The 14,305-nt window shown below is 34.2% G+C and overlaps 1 protein-coding gene across 1 annotated transcript; it reads right to left on the bottom strand.

Moving 5' to 3' along the window:
* Positions 1-325: 325 nt before the first annotated feature.
* On the bottom strand, positions 326-13,960 carry LOC100645768. The gene is made up of 17 exons (XM_003399195.4): positions 13,710-13,960; positions 10,601-10,664; positions 10,256-10,361; positions 10,022-10,120; positions 9,754-9,937; positions 9,187-9,373; positions 8,517-8,605; positions 7,968-8,241; positions 7,278-7,359; positions 7,038-7,190; positions 6,758-6,953; positions 6,087-6,265; positions 4,221-4,587; positions 3,429-3,772; positions 2,594-2,911; positions 1,670-1,783; positions 326-1,598 (listed from the first exon to the last, which is right to left on the bottom strand). The coding sequence occupies exons 1-17, from the start codon at positions 13,741-13,743 to the stop codon at positions 1,458-1,460; spliced, it is 2,931 nt and encodes a 976-aa protein (XP_003399243.2). The 5' UTR covers positions 13,744-13,960; the 3' UTR covers positions 326-1,457.
* Between the last annotated feature and the right edge of the window lie 345 nt (positions 13,961-14,305).

The following is a 14,305-nucleotide window of genomic DNA, read 5'->3' as shown; positions in this document are numbered from 1 at the left end:
TTGTTTTATGGTTTCCGTTAGATAAATTTTTTGGTCTAATGTATAATGTATAAGCCACAAATTCTTGTCCAAATTATGTACGAAGTGTACTTCTAATTTTCAATCTCTATGTCGTTTTAAATATATAATAAATCATCCATTTATACAAATCTTCAGGAAAAAAGGTCAATCTTAATATTAACATTACAATCTCGAATTGTTGTATTTATGCTAAAAGATCAATAAAAATATAACAACGATATTTTCAATATTATTTGTTATCTCTATAATAGAATAACAAGAAACATAATCTCTGATTCAGGCATGGTATTTTAAACGGGAAACGTACAGTACATGTTCGTAAATTAAATAAATCTTGCTGTTTGTCATGAATACAGCGATACGAATAAATTTTACAACAGTAGATAATTTTCTGCATATAATTTTATTCTCCAACCTCGAAATTCAAATATAAAATACTATTCGAATTTATACAATGTAATCGGCCAAGTTAAAATAGAAACCCGGAAAATGAACAATGCGTACTTGAACATAAGGGGCGCGAGCACGTGCACGCGAATTAAAATTTACAAGCTGTCGGCCTGGATGCCGCGCAAAAATACAACTTTCTCATCCGTAAGTAAAATCATTAGCATTTCCCATAAAATTACGAACCTCATTTAAATTCCCACGCATGTGCTATAACATTCTCCTAAAAATCCTTTACTAATATTTTTTCATTAACATTCTCTCTTTTCCCCTTTCTCTCCCTCTTTTCCCTCCTTTTATCTTATTTTCTTTCATTTCACTTCAGGAGGCCACGAAAAACCTAGCAATTCCCGAATCTCAATGAAATTGTTGTCCGTCGCTTAGAAATATTCTAAAATTAAAAAAATAAATTAGTCGTCTAACGCTAGCGTTCCTTTTAAATTTATAAATTCCTCGCGAACGTTCGAGGTTACCTATATTTTTCTTAGAATCCGATCGATTAAAAGCGTTCCAGTGTCTTCCCCGCAATTTTCCCTAGTGTTAAAATTTACTCGTTTCGCGAGTCAACAAAAAACACCTTGAAAAGAAGCGAAGAAAAATCAGTACGAGCTATCGAGAATAACCCTCGCCTCAACTAACTGTAAGACGTTCGGAATAAAATCACAAGAATTCGAAACTCTTTAAGACCTCACGATCCTAAAATACGGAAATTCTAATGTAAAAAAAAAAAATGTTAAAAATTATAAAAATGAGAAAAAAAAGAGTGAATCCTATTGCTGCCATTTGTACGAGTCCTTCGAAATCGTTCGAAGAACTGACGAAAAACCGACGAAGAACCGATGAAATTTTAATTTTATGCATGATTATAATCACATCCATTCTTCACAGCCATTGAGAGATCTCGTGGCGACATTTCCTCTCGTACAGCGCCTGAAACTTTCAATGAGAAAACAGAGAGAGTGAAGCGGAGGGCCGAATAGAATTCTTGATCAATCGAGATCGGGAAGACCGCCAGTGGAGCTGAAACTGTCCCTCGAATCCTTTTGGGTTCGCTCAAAATGGTCAGCCGGCGACGTGTCTTTCAAACGATTCTCGAAATTCAAAAAGTCCGTGTCGCATGGGCTACAAGCCTGTATAGATCGAAGGAAATATTCTTTGTTTCAACTGTCTATGAATCGTAAACGTAATCGGATTTCTTTACTTGGAGCAAGAAGTTGTCTGGACCACCATTTTCCCTGATCTGCCTGTCCAACCGGGGCGACGAGATCACCGTGTTGTCGGAGCTGTTGCAAAGCCCTCCTGCGCAGTCCATCATCTTCAAAAAATTAATATTTTTCTTGGTTGATTGATAATTAATATATTTTTTATGATTTTGTTGAGTGAAAGAAGATCGTGAATTATTTTGAAAGTATGATGAGGTTGAAGTTGATGAGTGCAGCTGGTGAAGATTCCTGCTGTTGAGTTTTTTGTTTTCATTTTGTACACATTATCGAGTAGATAAATGTTGAAGATTATTTTTAAAAATGTGATGAAAACTGAATGTTTGTGAATGCAATTCATGAAGATTCTTGATGTTGAATTTCTTATAGTTAGAATGGTGAATCTTGCTCTTTGTGTTCTTCTTGCGTTCTCATTTGTCTTGGTAATTTACAACGTTTTATGCATATATAGTTTTATGTAATAAAGTAGATTGATGTCGAAGAGATGAATAAGACCACATAAAAAAATTAAAGGCAAAATTTCTAGCGCTTGATTCCTTGATTAGACATGGATCAGTAGAGTTATTATTTTCTTAAGTCACATTATTTTCTTATCAGTTTATCACGTTACGAGGAATGTATGTGAACTTAGTTTTTTGAAAGAAAATGAACATAATTTATAAATAAATAAAATGATCGAATCCTAAAATATCTCCTTTTAAAATCAAAAAATCTGTAAATATTTATATTTCATTTTTATCGACATTTATTTATCTGGAAAATTAACTCTTAGAACTCCAGTTTGATCTCGGCTGATACTAGATTTTGAATATTAAATGAACACAACGTTAAAGATCAGGAAGATGTACGAAAGAGCGATACGATTAGCGAGCGAACAAATTGAAGGTAATCATGGAATCTCTTACCAGCTTAGTTTTCTCCTCGATGACTTCCACGACGTTGCCTTCCTCCGTGCTGGTAATAATGCCAGTTCCCAACTTCTTGCCTAGAATCTTTACTTCCTTCCTGCATCCACCGGAAGTGGTGACTACGCCGCTGTCGCAGCCATTAGTGTTCGAAGCGGTGTTCTTCAAAAATTGCTCATACGGACTAAGTAACTTTAGATCCTGGTACTGTGGCGTCATGATCTCTTGATTATGATTTTTCGGGCCCAGAATCTTCACTTCGTTCAACCCGGAGAACAATTTCGATGACGGCAGACAATTTGATTTACTACCGAGAACCTTTAATTCCAAGCGTGAAATTCGAATGTAGGAACAGAATAATTATTTGGGAAATCTAAAAATTACTTAAAATTATAGCACGTTTCATATTAAGAAGATACTAACAATAAATCATTTTGGATATATTTTAATCTGTGGAGATTTAATTTAAGTACAATCCCAACAGATAGGAAAATAATATAACTCCAAATGTGTACACTATTTTTTTTAAGTATTTAAAAATACTTTTCAAAATATGTATTACTTATCTTCTTTAATATTTTATAACACTTTATCTACTTTAATATTTTAAATATATACGACGAAAAAATAAAAAATGAAAAATTCCTCTTTCCTTAGAAAATTCTTCTCTAAAGAAATTAAACACTAATGAAGAAGTATTTAATTAGACAAAAATAATACTAGTAAGAAATTTTGTTGTATCTAGCTTGCACAAATAGTATAATCAAAATACGATCGTAAAGTTAACTAAAAGATTAAAATAAACGATGAAACAATGAAAGTCTAAATCTTTTACCTTATTTGAACTTCCCGACCCGAGGATCTTCATGTCCGATTGACTAATGGGTATCAAACCAGTATCAGACTCACTGTTATCGAAAACACAGGGCAATTTTATCTTGGACTCGTACACGGAATGATGATCGTCCATAGTCGAACTACCCAGAATATTAAGATCTTCGGCTAAACTGGTATTGCTCTTCAGATATGGAAGTGTGTCGTTTAAAATAGACAATGATGGATGATTTTTCATTAACAGAGACGATATCGAAGGCTGAGAAGCAGTCGACAGAGTCGAAATGTCGCTTCTATGACTAAGAATATTTGTTAATTCTTGTTGGCTTGAAGGCACTCCTATGGCTGTGAATTATATCAATACAAGATTTGTATAAAAATTCAAGAAAATTTTCGAATAATATCAGGTTGTTACGTAATAAATATTGGTTTAGCTTATAACTTGTTTTACAACGAAAATTAAAGTTTGTCAAATTCGAAAAATTCGATGTTATTGTTTCGAGGTAGTTGGGCCAATCTTATGCTCATTAAAAAAAATTACAAAAAAATAGGAGTAAAATATAATTACTTCACAATATTATTAAACTAGTAATATTAATAAACTATGGAACAAATTAATACATAACAAACGTAAACAATTGTTAAATGTTTCATGATATTAAAATGATTGAAACAAAACCTCGTGGGATAGCGATATTTAATGTGTAAGAAACTAATAAAATAAAACAATTTTATGATAAAGGACTTAGTATAAAATAAAGAATGAAATAAAGAATAACGTAGTGAAACTCACCTTCATCTTCATGTTCGCCAACAGAGACTCCACCATCGATGGACAAAGATTTTGGGCCTAAGATCAGATCATCGATCTTCGATTGCGACAGGAAACTAATGCCATCCACAAAACGATCGTCGAGGCTTTTACTATCGAGAATTCGAATGTCTTTGTCTTCTAGGATCTCAATGCCGTCTATCGGCATAGATTTCTGCGTGGAGGCGGAATCAAGTACCATGATCTGATTATCAGAATCTCCGATAATAACTTCCCCGTTACCGCGCATATTCACAACATTGATCGCGTCTGCATCCTCGCCCTCAAGAATGGTCACGTCGTGTGAATTCTGTGCCATCAGATCCCGAGCTTCGCTGTTTGTCATTACCTAGATTATAAAGAATAATTAATGTCAGAATGAAATACGTATCATCAAATAAAATTATAATTAATGAAGGAAAGCAGGAAATCGAAGAGAATATTTTCATACTGTCAGAACACTTAGAGAATCTTTTTCTACGTCACTTTAATTTTCATACCCACTTGTCTATAGCTATATATTGTTTAATCATCATATTAAAGTTAATTTTTATTTTACGAATACCACGTAAATCCAATCTTTATATTTTAATTATTTATATGATTGGAGCAATGAAACTATTCACAATAACGATTCTTTAATTGTTATGGGCTCTAATTGAATCGTTGCGCGTAATTAAATTGTCCAAAACAATTAAAAAGATTTAAATGATTTTCTGCAAAAGAATGTCTTTCACCTCTGCGTGCCGCAACATCAATCGATGACGACTTTTTAGAATTTAATTTACAAGTTTATTACAAGTTTTATGCTTTTGTCCTCAGCAGTGTTAATGTTAATAGCTGCAAATTTAATCTTTCTAACAGTATCGGAATACAGAGTGATCCTCTCGGTATGTATATAATTAACTGAAAGACAGTGCCGCCCATTGCCATCGTGGCGATGATGCCGTATCATGTGTGATCTGTCATCAGAGACCGATATCGCTATATCAGGGCCGAGACGGCTATATGTATGTGTGCGTATAAAATGAAGACGAGTATGTGTGATTTACGGCATATCCTTTGAGTTAACTAGCGAGAGGATCGCGCTGTATATCAATGTATCAAGCTTACAGAGCTTCTTCGTTTCTGTTCGCTTGATTGGTACAATAAAACCGTTCACAATAGTAACTCTGTAATCGTTTCCAACATTTACTAGGTATGAACGTCTGTACTTTTAATTTTATAGTTTATTTCGTTGTTTCAAATTTAGGTGCCTTATCGTATCTTGGTGCCTCTATACCGCTAACATTTAATTTTTCATATAATGTATGATTTCGTCGCAAAATAATAGAGATTGATACGATAAATATTCTTCGCACGCTAGCTCAATAAAACGCTTTATAAAGCGATATCAAAGATGTTCAGAACGAGATTTTTGATCCCAATTAAAATACTCGGAAATCACGTACCACTGAATACAAGAAATTCGACATCCAGGAATAATATGGATTACTACATCAAAACGATCGACGAATGCAAAAGAACTCAACAAGGAATAATTTTGTGACTGGCAATATTCCAATTTTTAATTATTGGACGTGTTAATGAACGTGCTACGTTCTCCATATTTATTCCCAAAAATCAATAGATTAACATCTTTTTCGTTCTTTCAATTTAAACGAAAATAATTTCAGCGAATGTAATAATCACAACCCTGCCAATCATAAATCTATTTAAATCTAATAATTTTTTGCTATATCATTCCGAATAAATAATATTTCGTTCAAAGGAATTTCATTTTACAATTTCAAAAGCTCTGTTCTCAAATCTGAAAAATCTTGCTATCGATGATGAATGATTCATCACCTCGTAACGACCATCCTCGGTAGCGCGCACGAACTGTATTCCACCCTGGGCAGCCAGTTCCAGCAGTTCGTTGCAATCCTCCATCGCCGAGGACACAACAGGAGCATTCTGGCGATCGGGCTCGTTTCTAGCCGGGTCGCTGTACGTGAACTGAGAATCCAATGCCGTGACCAAGCTCTCTGTCGACAGTGCAAATAAACGCCATATTGCGGCGACACTTTGAAAAACATCGCTATTTTAACGAGCCAATTATAGACGGACAACGACGCGTTAAAAAGCTCTTTTGGAAACATATTGCGAAATGGAATCGTTCGGTTAAAAACAATGCCATTACTGAAACAATTAACGTGTACTTATGAAATTTGTTGTTAGTTGAATTTTCATTTTTACTAACACTTGGAGCTTCATAGATTTAGAACGTATTATAAAATTTGTCTTTTTCTCAGCACTAGAACCAGATAATTTTCAGAGCGATTTTATAAATTTAAAACGCTAATTTAAATAATTTGCATTTTGAAAACTGAAGCGATTTTTGATTAAATATACGAATAAAGATTTTTCTCTTGGATTCCTATACTTTTCATTTTCATTCTTCCTGCATAAATTTTATCCCTTCTTCTCTTTACTCTAATAGAATGTTCAGATCATAAGAAAAACTATTATTTACTTACCGTGTTCGTCCTCAGGTCCCGGTGGTTCAACGATGAAATTCATTTTACCATCAGAATCTATATTCTGAATAACTGTGGCTACCACGGGTACTTTTACCTGAACTGCTTTGATCCTGTCAGCGTCAGCAGAAATCGTTGGACTTAGACTCATCTTCCCTGCCATACGTAAATCTTCAGCTGTAGCTGGAGTCAAGATCTAAATTCAGAGATGAAGCCCACTTTTTAATAAAGCTTAGAACAAAAGGAATTAATAATGTAAATTGGTTGATAAAATTATTACATTTTTATGAGTTCCTGTTGGAGAAACTTTCACGAGGACAGGAATTCCTTTGGCTGGTTTAAATAACGCGAATGGTGTTTGTCCTTCGATCAGTGCCATCTCCATCGCTTTCGTATCAATCTTATCTATTACTACAGATTCCATTACATCGGACTGTTAAAAAATATGTGACAAATTTATTAATTTCCAAAGACTACAAATGTTATAATATGATTCTTGTTGCTTAAATGAATTACTAACCGCTATTAAAGGATCCTTGTCTCTTACTTCTATAGTTTGATCTCGATCACCATTTGGCAGCTGCACGATCCTAACGTTTTTACTGAAACAAAATATCTATCACTATATACAGAATTAGTTTTTAACCGCCCGTAGGCAATCTACATCGTTTATCATTTATTATTCAACACTAATATTTTAGTACCATTTCATTAACATATTTTATTTTATAACGTAAATTTCTATTAACGTATTATTTCAAACTGTTAAGAAGGTTAAAAATGTTCTAGTATGTATACCAAACGCCTCTGCTACATCTCTAAAAAATATAAAAATTCTCTTCTGAAGAGAATCTAAACCTGAAATTTCGTTGGCTTACTTAAAAGCGTCAAATATTCTAGTATAATCTTTATTGAAATTTAAAATCGTGTTAAGAACTCTACTCTTCTGCATATTAGAAACATTAATCAGCACATCAATGTGTGTTAAAGAAAGAAGACTCTAGAAAAGAAGATCAATTTACAGAAGTGAAAGAAAGGAGGGAAGAAAGAAAGAAAGAAAAAGAGAAGAGAAGAGCGTCAGCTTTCTACTACGTTCTAACCGACTAAGAGATCAACATTCAAGTTGCGTTCATCATTCAGCGAAAGAAGAAGCCGTCTATCAAGGGGCAAATTAAGCGTCGTTCAGTTCTATTCGGTGACGTCTACCTACTTTCTTATGACGTTGGGATCGACGATGCCCGGCTGCACACCAGCCGGATGTCGATACTTTATCCCGTGCTTGTACTCCTCGTGCGATCTCAAAGAGAATCGACGCGGAAACTCTTTGCCGCAGATTCCGCACACGTGCTGCATTTTCTCCGCGTGTGCATGCGCTTTGACCTTGTGGCAGACCAAATTCGACATTTGATTGAAGCCTTTGCCACAAAGCTCGCATTTGTACGGCCTCTCGTTGGTATGGGTAAACACGTGGTTCCTCAAATTGCCTGACAACGGAACGGTATTTAACTGTTGCCGGTTCCCTGGCTCCGGCTTACTTACTTTGCACAGGCTGTTTCAGAATTGTTACAGCACCGTTTAATTGATCGACACCACAAAACGCGGATCAGATATTTGCATAATGCGTATCCGTGTGAGTTTGTTTGCAAAAGAATTTGTTAGCATTCTAGGTTTAGACGTTTTAACTTTGAACGCAAAATTTTCTTAAACGTGATTCTGAAAAAGCTTGCATACTTCGAATAGCTTAATAAATGATAATTACCCTTCTGATGAAATCCCTTTCCACAAACCTGACATTTGTGCGGTTTGTGCTCCGAATGTGTCTTTCGGTGAGAAATCAGCGTAGATACTCTAGAAAGTCATAGTTAATTATACATGACAGTATTGTTAAAAGTATAAAAATTCCAATTTTTCACAAAATAAGGCCATCTTTCAACGCGGATAAATCGGAGGAGAGTAATACATGATCCTACAAAAAAAATGTAGGATCATGATTATCGTAATCGACTCAATTGCCCATTCACAATGAGTTTTATAAGCTTCGAGATCGAAATCGTCTCAATTAATGCATTATATCACATTCGAACAGCCTTACTTATTTAAAAAGCATACTCTATGGAGATTAATTTATAAAAAGACCAGCATATCCGTGCTCGTTAAAATTTCCTTTCCGCTTTCGCGCACAATCGCGCAATTTTGCAGCGATTCAAAACGCTAATGATCCGTGCGCGCTCACAAGCGGCGCTTGTCATCATTTTTTCCTCTAGGTAAATTGTAGTTTCAATTTCTATATGAATATACTGTTCGTTAAAAATATTTCAAACGAGATTTAAATTATTATATAGCGAATGAAAAATGCCCAGATTAGTAAATAGGTATAATCAAGAAATAATTAGATGAAAATCGTTGAATGATTTTGATAGTACACTGACCTGTTGAAAGTTTTCTTACAAAATTCGCAAACGTATGGCCTAGCATCACTATGTATCGCCTTGTGCTGGCTCAATGTCGACAACTGGCGGAAAGCTTTGCCGCAAGCCTCGCATTTAAAGTTTCTCTCGTCGGTGTGTGTTGGCAAATGCCTCATCAACGTGTATTGATGCCGAAACTCCTTCGAACCTGGATCGAATATCAAGCTTTAAGGCTATTCTAGCCATGTTGTCGCAAATGGCGAGCGTTATGCGAAAGAAATGGTATTGATTTTTTTTGTGTAAGATTCTTGTGTGCGGTTAAGAAGAATATTATGTATAATAATACAATATTATGACATAAAAATCGTTGGATTTTCAATCTTCAAACGCTGAATATCTTTCCAATCTTCAAATGTTGAAATTTTCAAATCTTCAAATGTTGAGATTTTCAAATCTTCAAATGTTGGAATTTTCAAATTTGCAAATTTTCGAATTTTTAAATATTTAAACAATGCGATGAAGAACAAAAGTTTCCTCGTGTAATGTATGACAACAATCCGTATAGAATTCGATAAATAAATTACTAACAAATTCCGCATTCCCAAATTTTCAACGTTTTCCCATCTCGCTTCAAATATTTCACAAAATGAAGCTTCGACCGTGGATCATCCTTATCGATCAGTCGAGTGGAGGACGAGGAAGGTCCTTCGACAACCGGATGTGAATACACCATAACGTTATCTTCGGATGAATTAATATTTTGATCGAGAATCTATAAAAAGTAAAAGTTTGGAAATCAACTATCTCGTAATTTAATTAGAAATCAAAGCAACAAAAATAATTTTCACATTTTTACCTTATATTTGAAAGCATCCTTTCCGAGAAACTTCGTCACAGCACCATCAATGTTAATTACTTCAGAATCTATAGCTACATTTAGGTTCATGCAATCACCCTGGAAACAAATTAGATTGAACCTCTGTAGGAAGTGTTTACGGTGCAGAAAATTACAGTACATATATCGCGTAATGTTATTAATAATTATAGTTAATAAAGGAAAGTTAATTGTTAATTTACCACTCATAATTACCTGAATTAATTGATGATCATTTGTGGATGGCAAACTCGGCACAACGGTGACATCGTTCCTCCCTTCAGAACCTGCGGTTTCCTCTTTCACATAAACTTCATAAACACTGTAAACCCAAAGTCACCAATGAAATACATCTTTTTAATATCTTCGAACAACTTTACGTCCAATTTTATCTTAAATTCTATTATACAGTATTTTTAATACAAAAGATACAATTTTATAAATTCCAAAATTTTCAATAAAATTATCTTTTAATAACTTCGCTTGTAATTTAATTTTGCAAATTACATAATAAACCTACAATACAACGCTGATGTTCACTATACAATTGTTTAAGCTCACCTGATGACTTCATCCGGGATAGGACGAGTAAACTGCACCTGCGGATCCTCGTACTGGGTATCCCCTAAAAAATTGAATAGCGTTGTAAAGGGACATCTTGAGCTATATAATAACCTGCGTTAACCTACCTCAAAATCTGCCTAGTTAGCCTACTTAAAAAGAACTTCGTTGTTGTTTTCTCCATGTCAAAAAATAAGATTCGATATTAAATCTTTAATTAATTTCATAGTTAAGTAGAATATTAGATACAAGTTCCAAAAATGCCAGTAATGAAGACAGCGTTCTTCATTATATATTTGTTTCGAACAAATTTACGCAAAACTGGGGATGGAAGATTTACAATAAAGAACATTATTAAACAGCTATTTTCGAGATGCTACTATTTCTCCGTTGAAGCTCTTGAGAGTTGGGGATTAGGAAGAAGAATAGTGCATATGTTTTTAGTAGAAAGCTTTTAAGATTCTTTCTGAAAAAGGAGAGCACAATATTCTTGTACTCTAATACTTCTCGTGACAAAATAATCCTTTCCCCCCTCTTTCCGTCTTTCCTTTTTTCCTCTCTCTTCCTGTCTTTTTTCCCTCTTATTTAATAATCCATTGCCTACTGCAACTGCTGTTACTTTACCGTTTTCTGTATGCTCTTTGTGAAATTAGATCGTGTCCAACTAAAAGAATTTATAATGACTACCAATGAATAAATCGTGTTACTTACAGACAGTTACAAAAATCTATCCGACACTCCCTAAATATAATTTATTATTATAATAAATTAATTATTATAATAAAAATATTACCTCCGCGACTTTTTGTTCTGACATGTCAAAACATACATTGCTAAAATATTGTTATACTTTTATTTATTCGTGTTTGCCTTTATTACGAAAAAGGAAATAAAAAAACACGAAACACAATATCATAATAATTATATAGACCTATCGTATCTATATGAAATCATAAAAATAATAGGTTTAGTACTGCATTAATATCTTGTATGTTAAAATATCAATGATATCCAGCTATCTCCACAGCAACGTTTGAAGAAAATATACTGTAACTTTTTATGCAATTTTATCCCAATATCTTTGTGAGTCGAATGTTTAAATTTCTTAAATTCTTTTTAGGAATTCATTAATAATAACCGTATTGATATGTAGGTATGAATAACTTTATAACACAGGACGTTTTTACTTTCTTTGGTAAGTCAGATACACAAAACTCGGTGTATGTATAGTTTCGTGACTGTATGTCGTATTGGCTAGAAGCTCGAGCTTCGAGACTCCTTTCTTCTTCTTATTTCGATAAAATTACGATGGTTATGTTTTCAGCAGTTCCAGCGAAGCTGATTATTACTAAGGTTTCTTTTCTCTAACATTTTTTAGCATTTTTTAATAATTTACGAAGAGTCTTAGAGGCTATAAGACTCTTAAGCTTTATTAAAACAAACGATCTTGTAAAAAAATAACGAGATCTTTTCTATTACCTACCAATCATTCGTTGATTTTATCTAACTTTTCTATCACGCTGTTATTTAGGCTAAAAATTATACTAATGAAATAATTTCAATTTAGATATTTTGTATCGCAAGCCTGAATAATAAAACTGTTGACGCTGACCGAAATCGAAACCCATTTTCATCAGAAGATATCGTGAAACGATATTCTAAATGATGCGTCAGTTGAGTGACTGATGACTGATTTAAATGGAGCGACACAGGTGCCTCTTGAAACAATGTAACGCATTCGCCGAGCGTTTCATCCACAAGTTTGAGACAATGTTGCATTCGACCGCAGGAATATTCGACGATGTATCACTCGTACAACTGATTCGTTTAATTTCTAACTATGTATTATCGAATTTATGCATGCTTTTAGACTTTGAAGAAAAGAACAGAATTATCAATAAACTATGGTCGAATTTCAAGTTTAGAATAGAAATAGTTGAACGAGTTTATCTTAAAACAATTATCGGAGTATCTTTTAATTATTAAAATACTTTGCGATGAAACAATCATGCGAATTTTCTTTATAGCTTTATACAAATGAACTGCTTCGTATTTCCTTAAAAACTTACAAAATCTCTATTTAACAAATACTTCAAGTTGGACATTTTTATAAAAATAGACGCAGCTAAAAAATTAATTTTATACTTTTAGAGTTATATGTAATATGAGGGGAACGCGAACAGTCGCTCACATTAGTCTTGTGACACCTCGTAAAGAGGTCACTTTTATTTAAATAAAATGAGTAACAACTTATTCAAGTGTTATACTAACTTGTTCATTTTTTAACACATCAGAAAATAATAAAATCATTTGCTGTCTTTGTCACAGAACACACTAACGTTTCACTGAAATTTTACAGGATTATATTTTAATCAAAATGTTATCAAAGACTTTTGTGAATTACTGCATAGTGCATAAGAATTATACTCGCATAGAAAACTATTAACTATTAAATAAAACGATTAACTATTAACAAACGTATCTTCCACAGTTACCACTGAGAGATTAACTTTATGAACTCCTATACCATCTTCCATCATTTCGCGATATGTTACAATTATACGTACATATTCAAAGCAGCGTATAATCCATAAATCCTTCTGTTAACGATTCCATCGCACTGACACCAAATCATTCCAACGATCTTGACCGATATCCCGTTAAAAAGCCGCGTAATGTCACAGGTCGCGCTTTCTTTCGCCACCATTAAAAATTTACCGATTCGCGGACGAAAGGAAAGAGAGCCGGAAGCCTCCATCGTTAAAAGCCCGAGACTTTCTCCCGTTGCATCGAGGAGAAGAGAAAAGACTGTCAATAAACGACGGAATTTTGAAGGTTCGCGTCGCGATCGGCAGAAGTCCGACATCGTCGGTCCTCGCCTTTTTTTCCGGCTGGTGGCAAATAAACGAAAGCCGCCATTATCACAGCTCACTTTTCACGAGCCGACAAACGACGGATCGCGACGAGTTAATCCACCGTTATTTAGAGTTTTACAACGGGATGGAATTCGTCTGAGAGGGAATTAGAAAGGAGAAAGACGAAGCAGCGAAGAAAATAAGGGTGAAGGAACCAGATTGGTCAATTTGATATTTTCTCGAGTGTTACTCACAGTTGTATCCTTGCAGCAGGTTATTCTGAGACATTTCTCAGCATCCGAGCGTGTCACCTTCGAAACCGAGCCACTTTCCACACGTGGACGTCGTCTCGCAGCCTGATTCGCATCGATCGCTAACGAGGAATCGTTGGCCACGATCCCGAATCGGTTCGCGCATATCGCCACCAAACGGGCAACTTCGGAAACGTTTCCAACCAATGGCGTAATCTTCCTGTCTTCTGGTCCTTTTAATCTTTGACACGCGAGTCGTTGAATTTTCCTTCGGCTCAGACGAAAAGGATTAGAATCTTTTATATATTTTTTAAGAGTTTTGGCTATTGTTGAGCTAATTTGGAATAATAAGGCACAAGGATTGGATCTGTTGTTACTAATGATGGGGAAAAATGAATCGTGAATTATTTCTCATCTTTTATTGACACCTATTATTATACTATTATTACATTTAAAATTGCAAGACTTCTAATTCGAACAAGAAGACAAATAAAAGATTCTTAATTCTTAACAATTTATTTATTAGCTCATTTTTATCAATAATATCGTTCATCTATATTCCTCTTGTTTGATTTGACAACGAATAAGCATGATTAATA

The sequence above is a fragment of the Bombus terrestris genome, chromosome 11 (assembly GCF_910591885.1).
Source record: "Bombus terrestris chromosome 11, iyBomTerr1.2, whole genome shotgun sequence".
In the NCBI taxonomy this organism is placed as follows: Eukaryota; Metazoa; Arthropoda; class Insecta; order Hymenoptera; family Apidae; genus Bombus; species Bombus terrestris.
The sequence above is the reverse complement of the archived record's forward strand: the minus strand, read 5'-3'. Positions and strand labels throughout refer to the sequence as shown.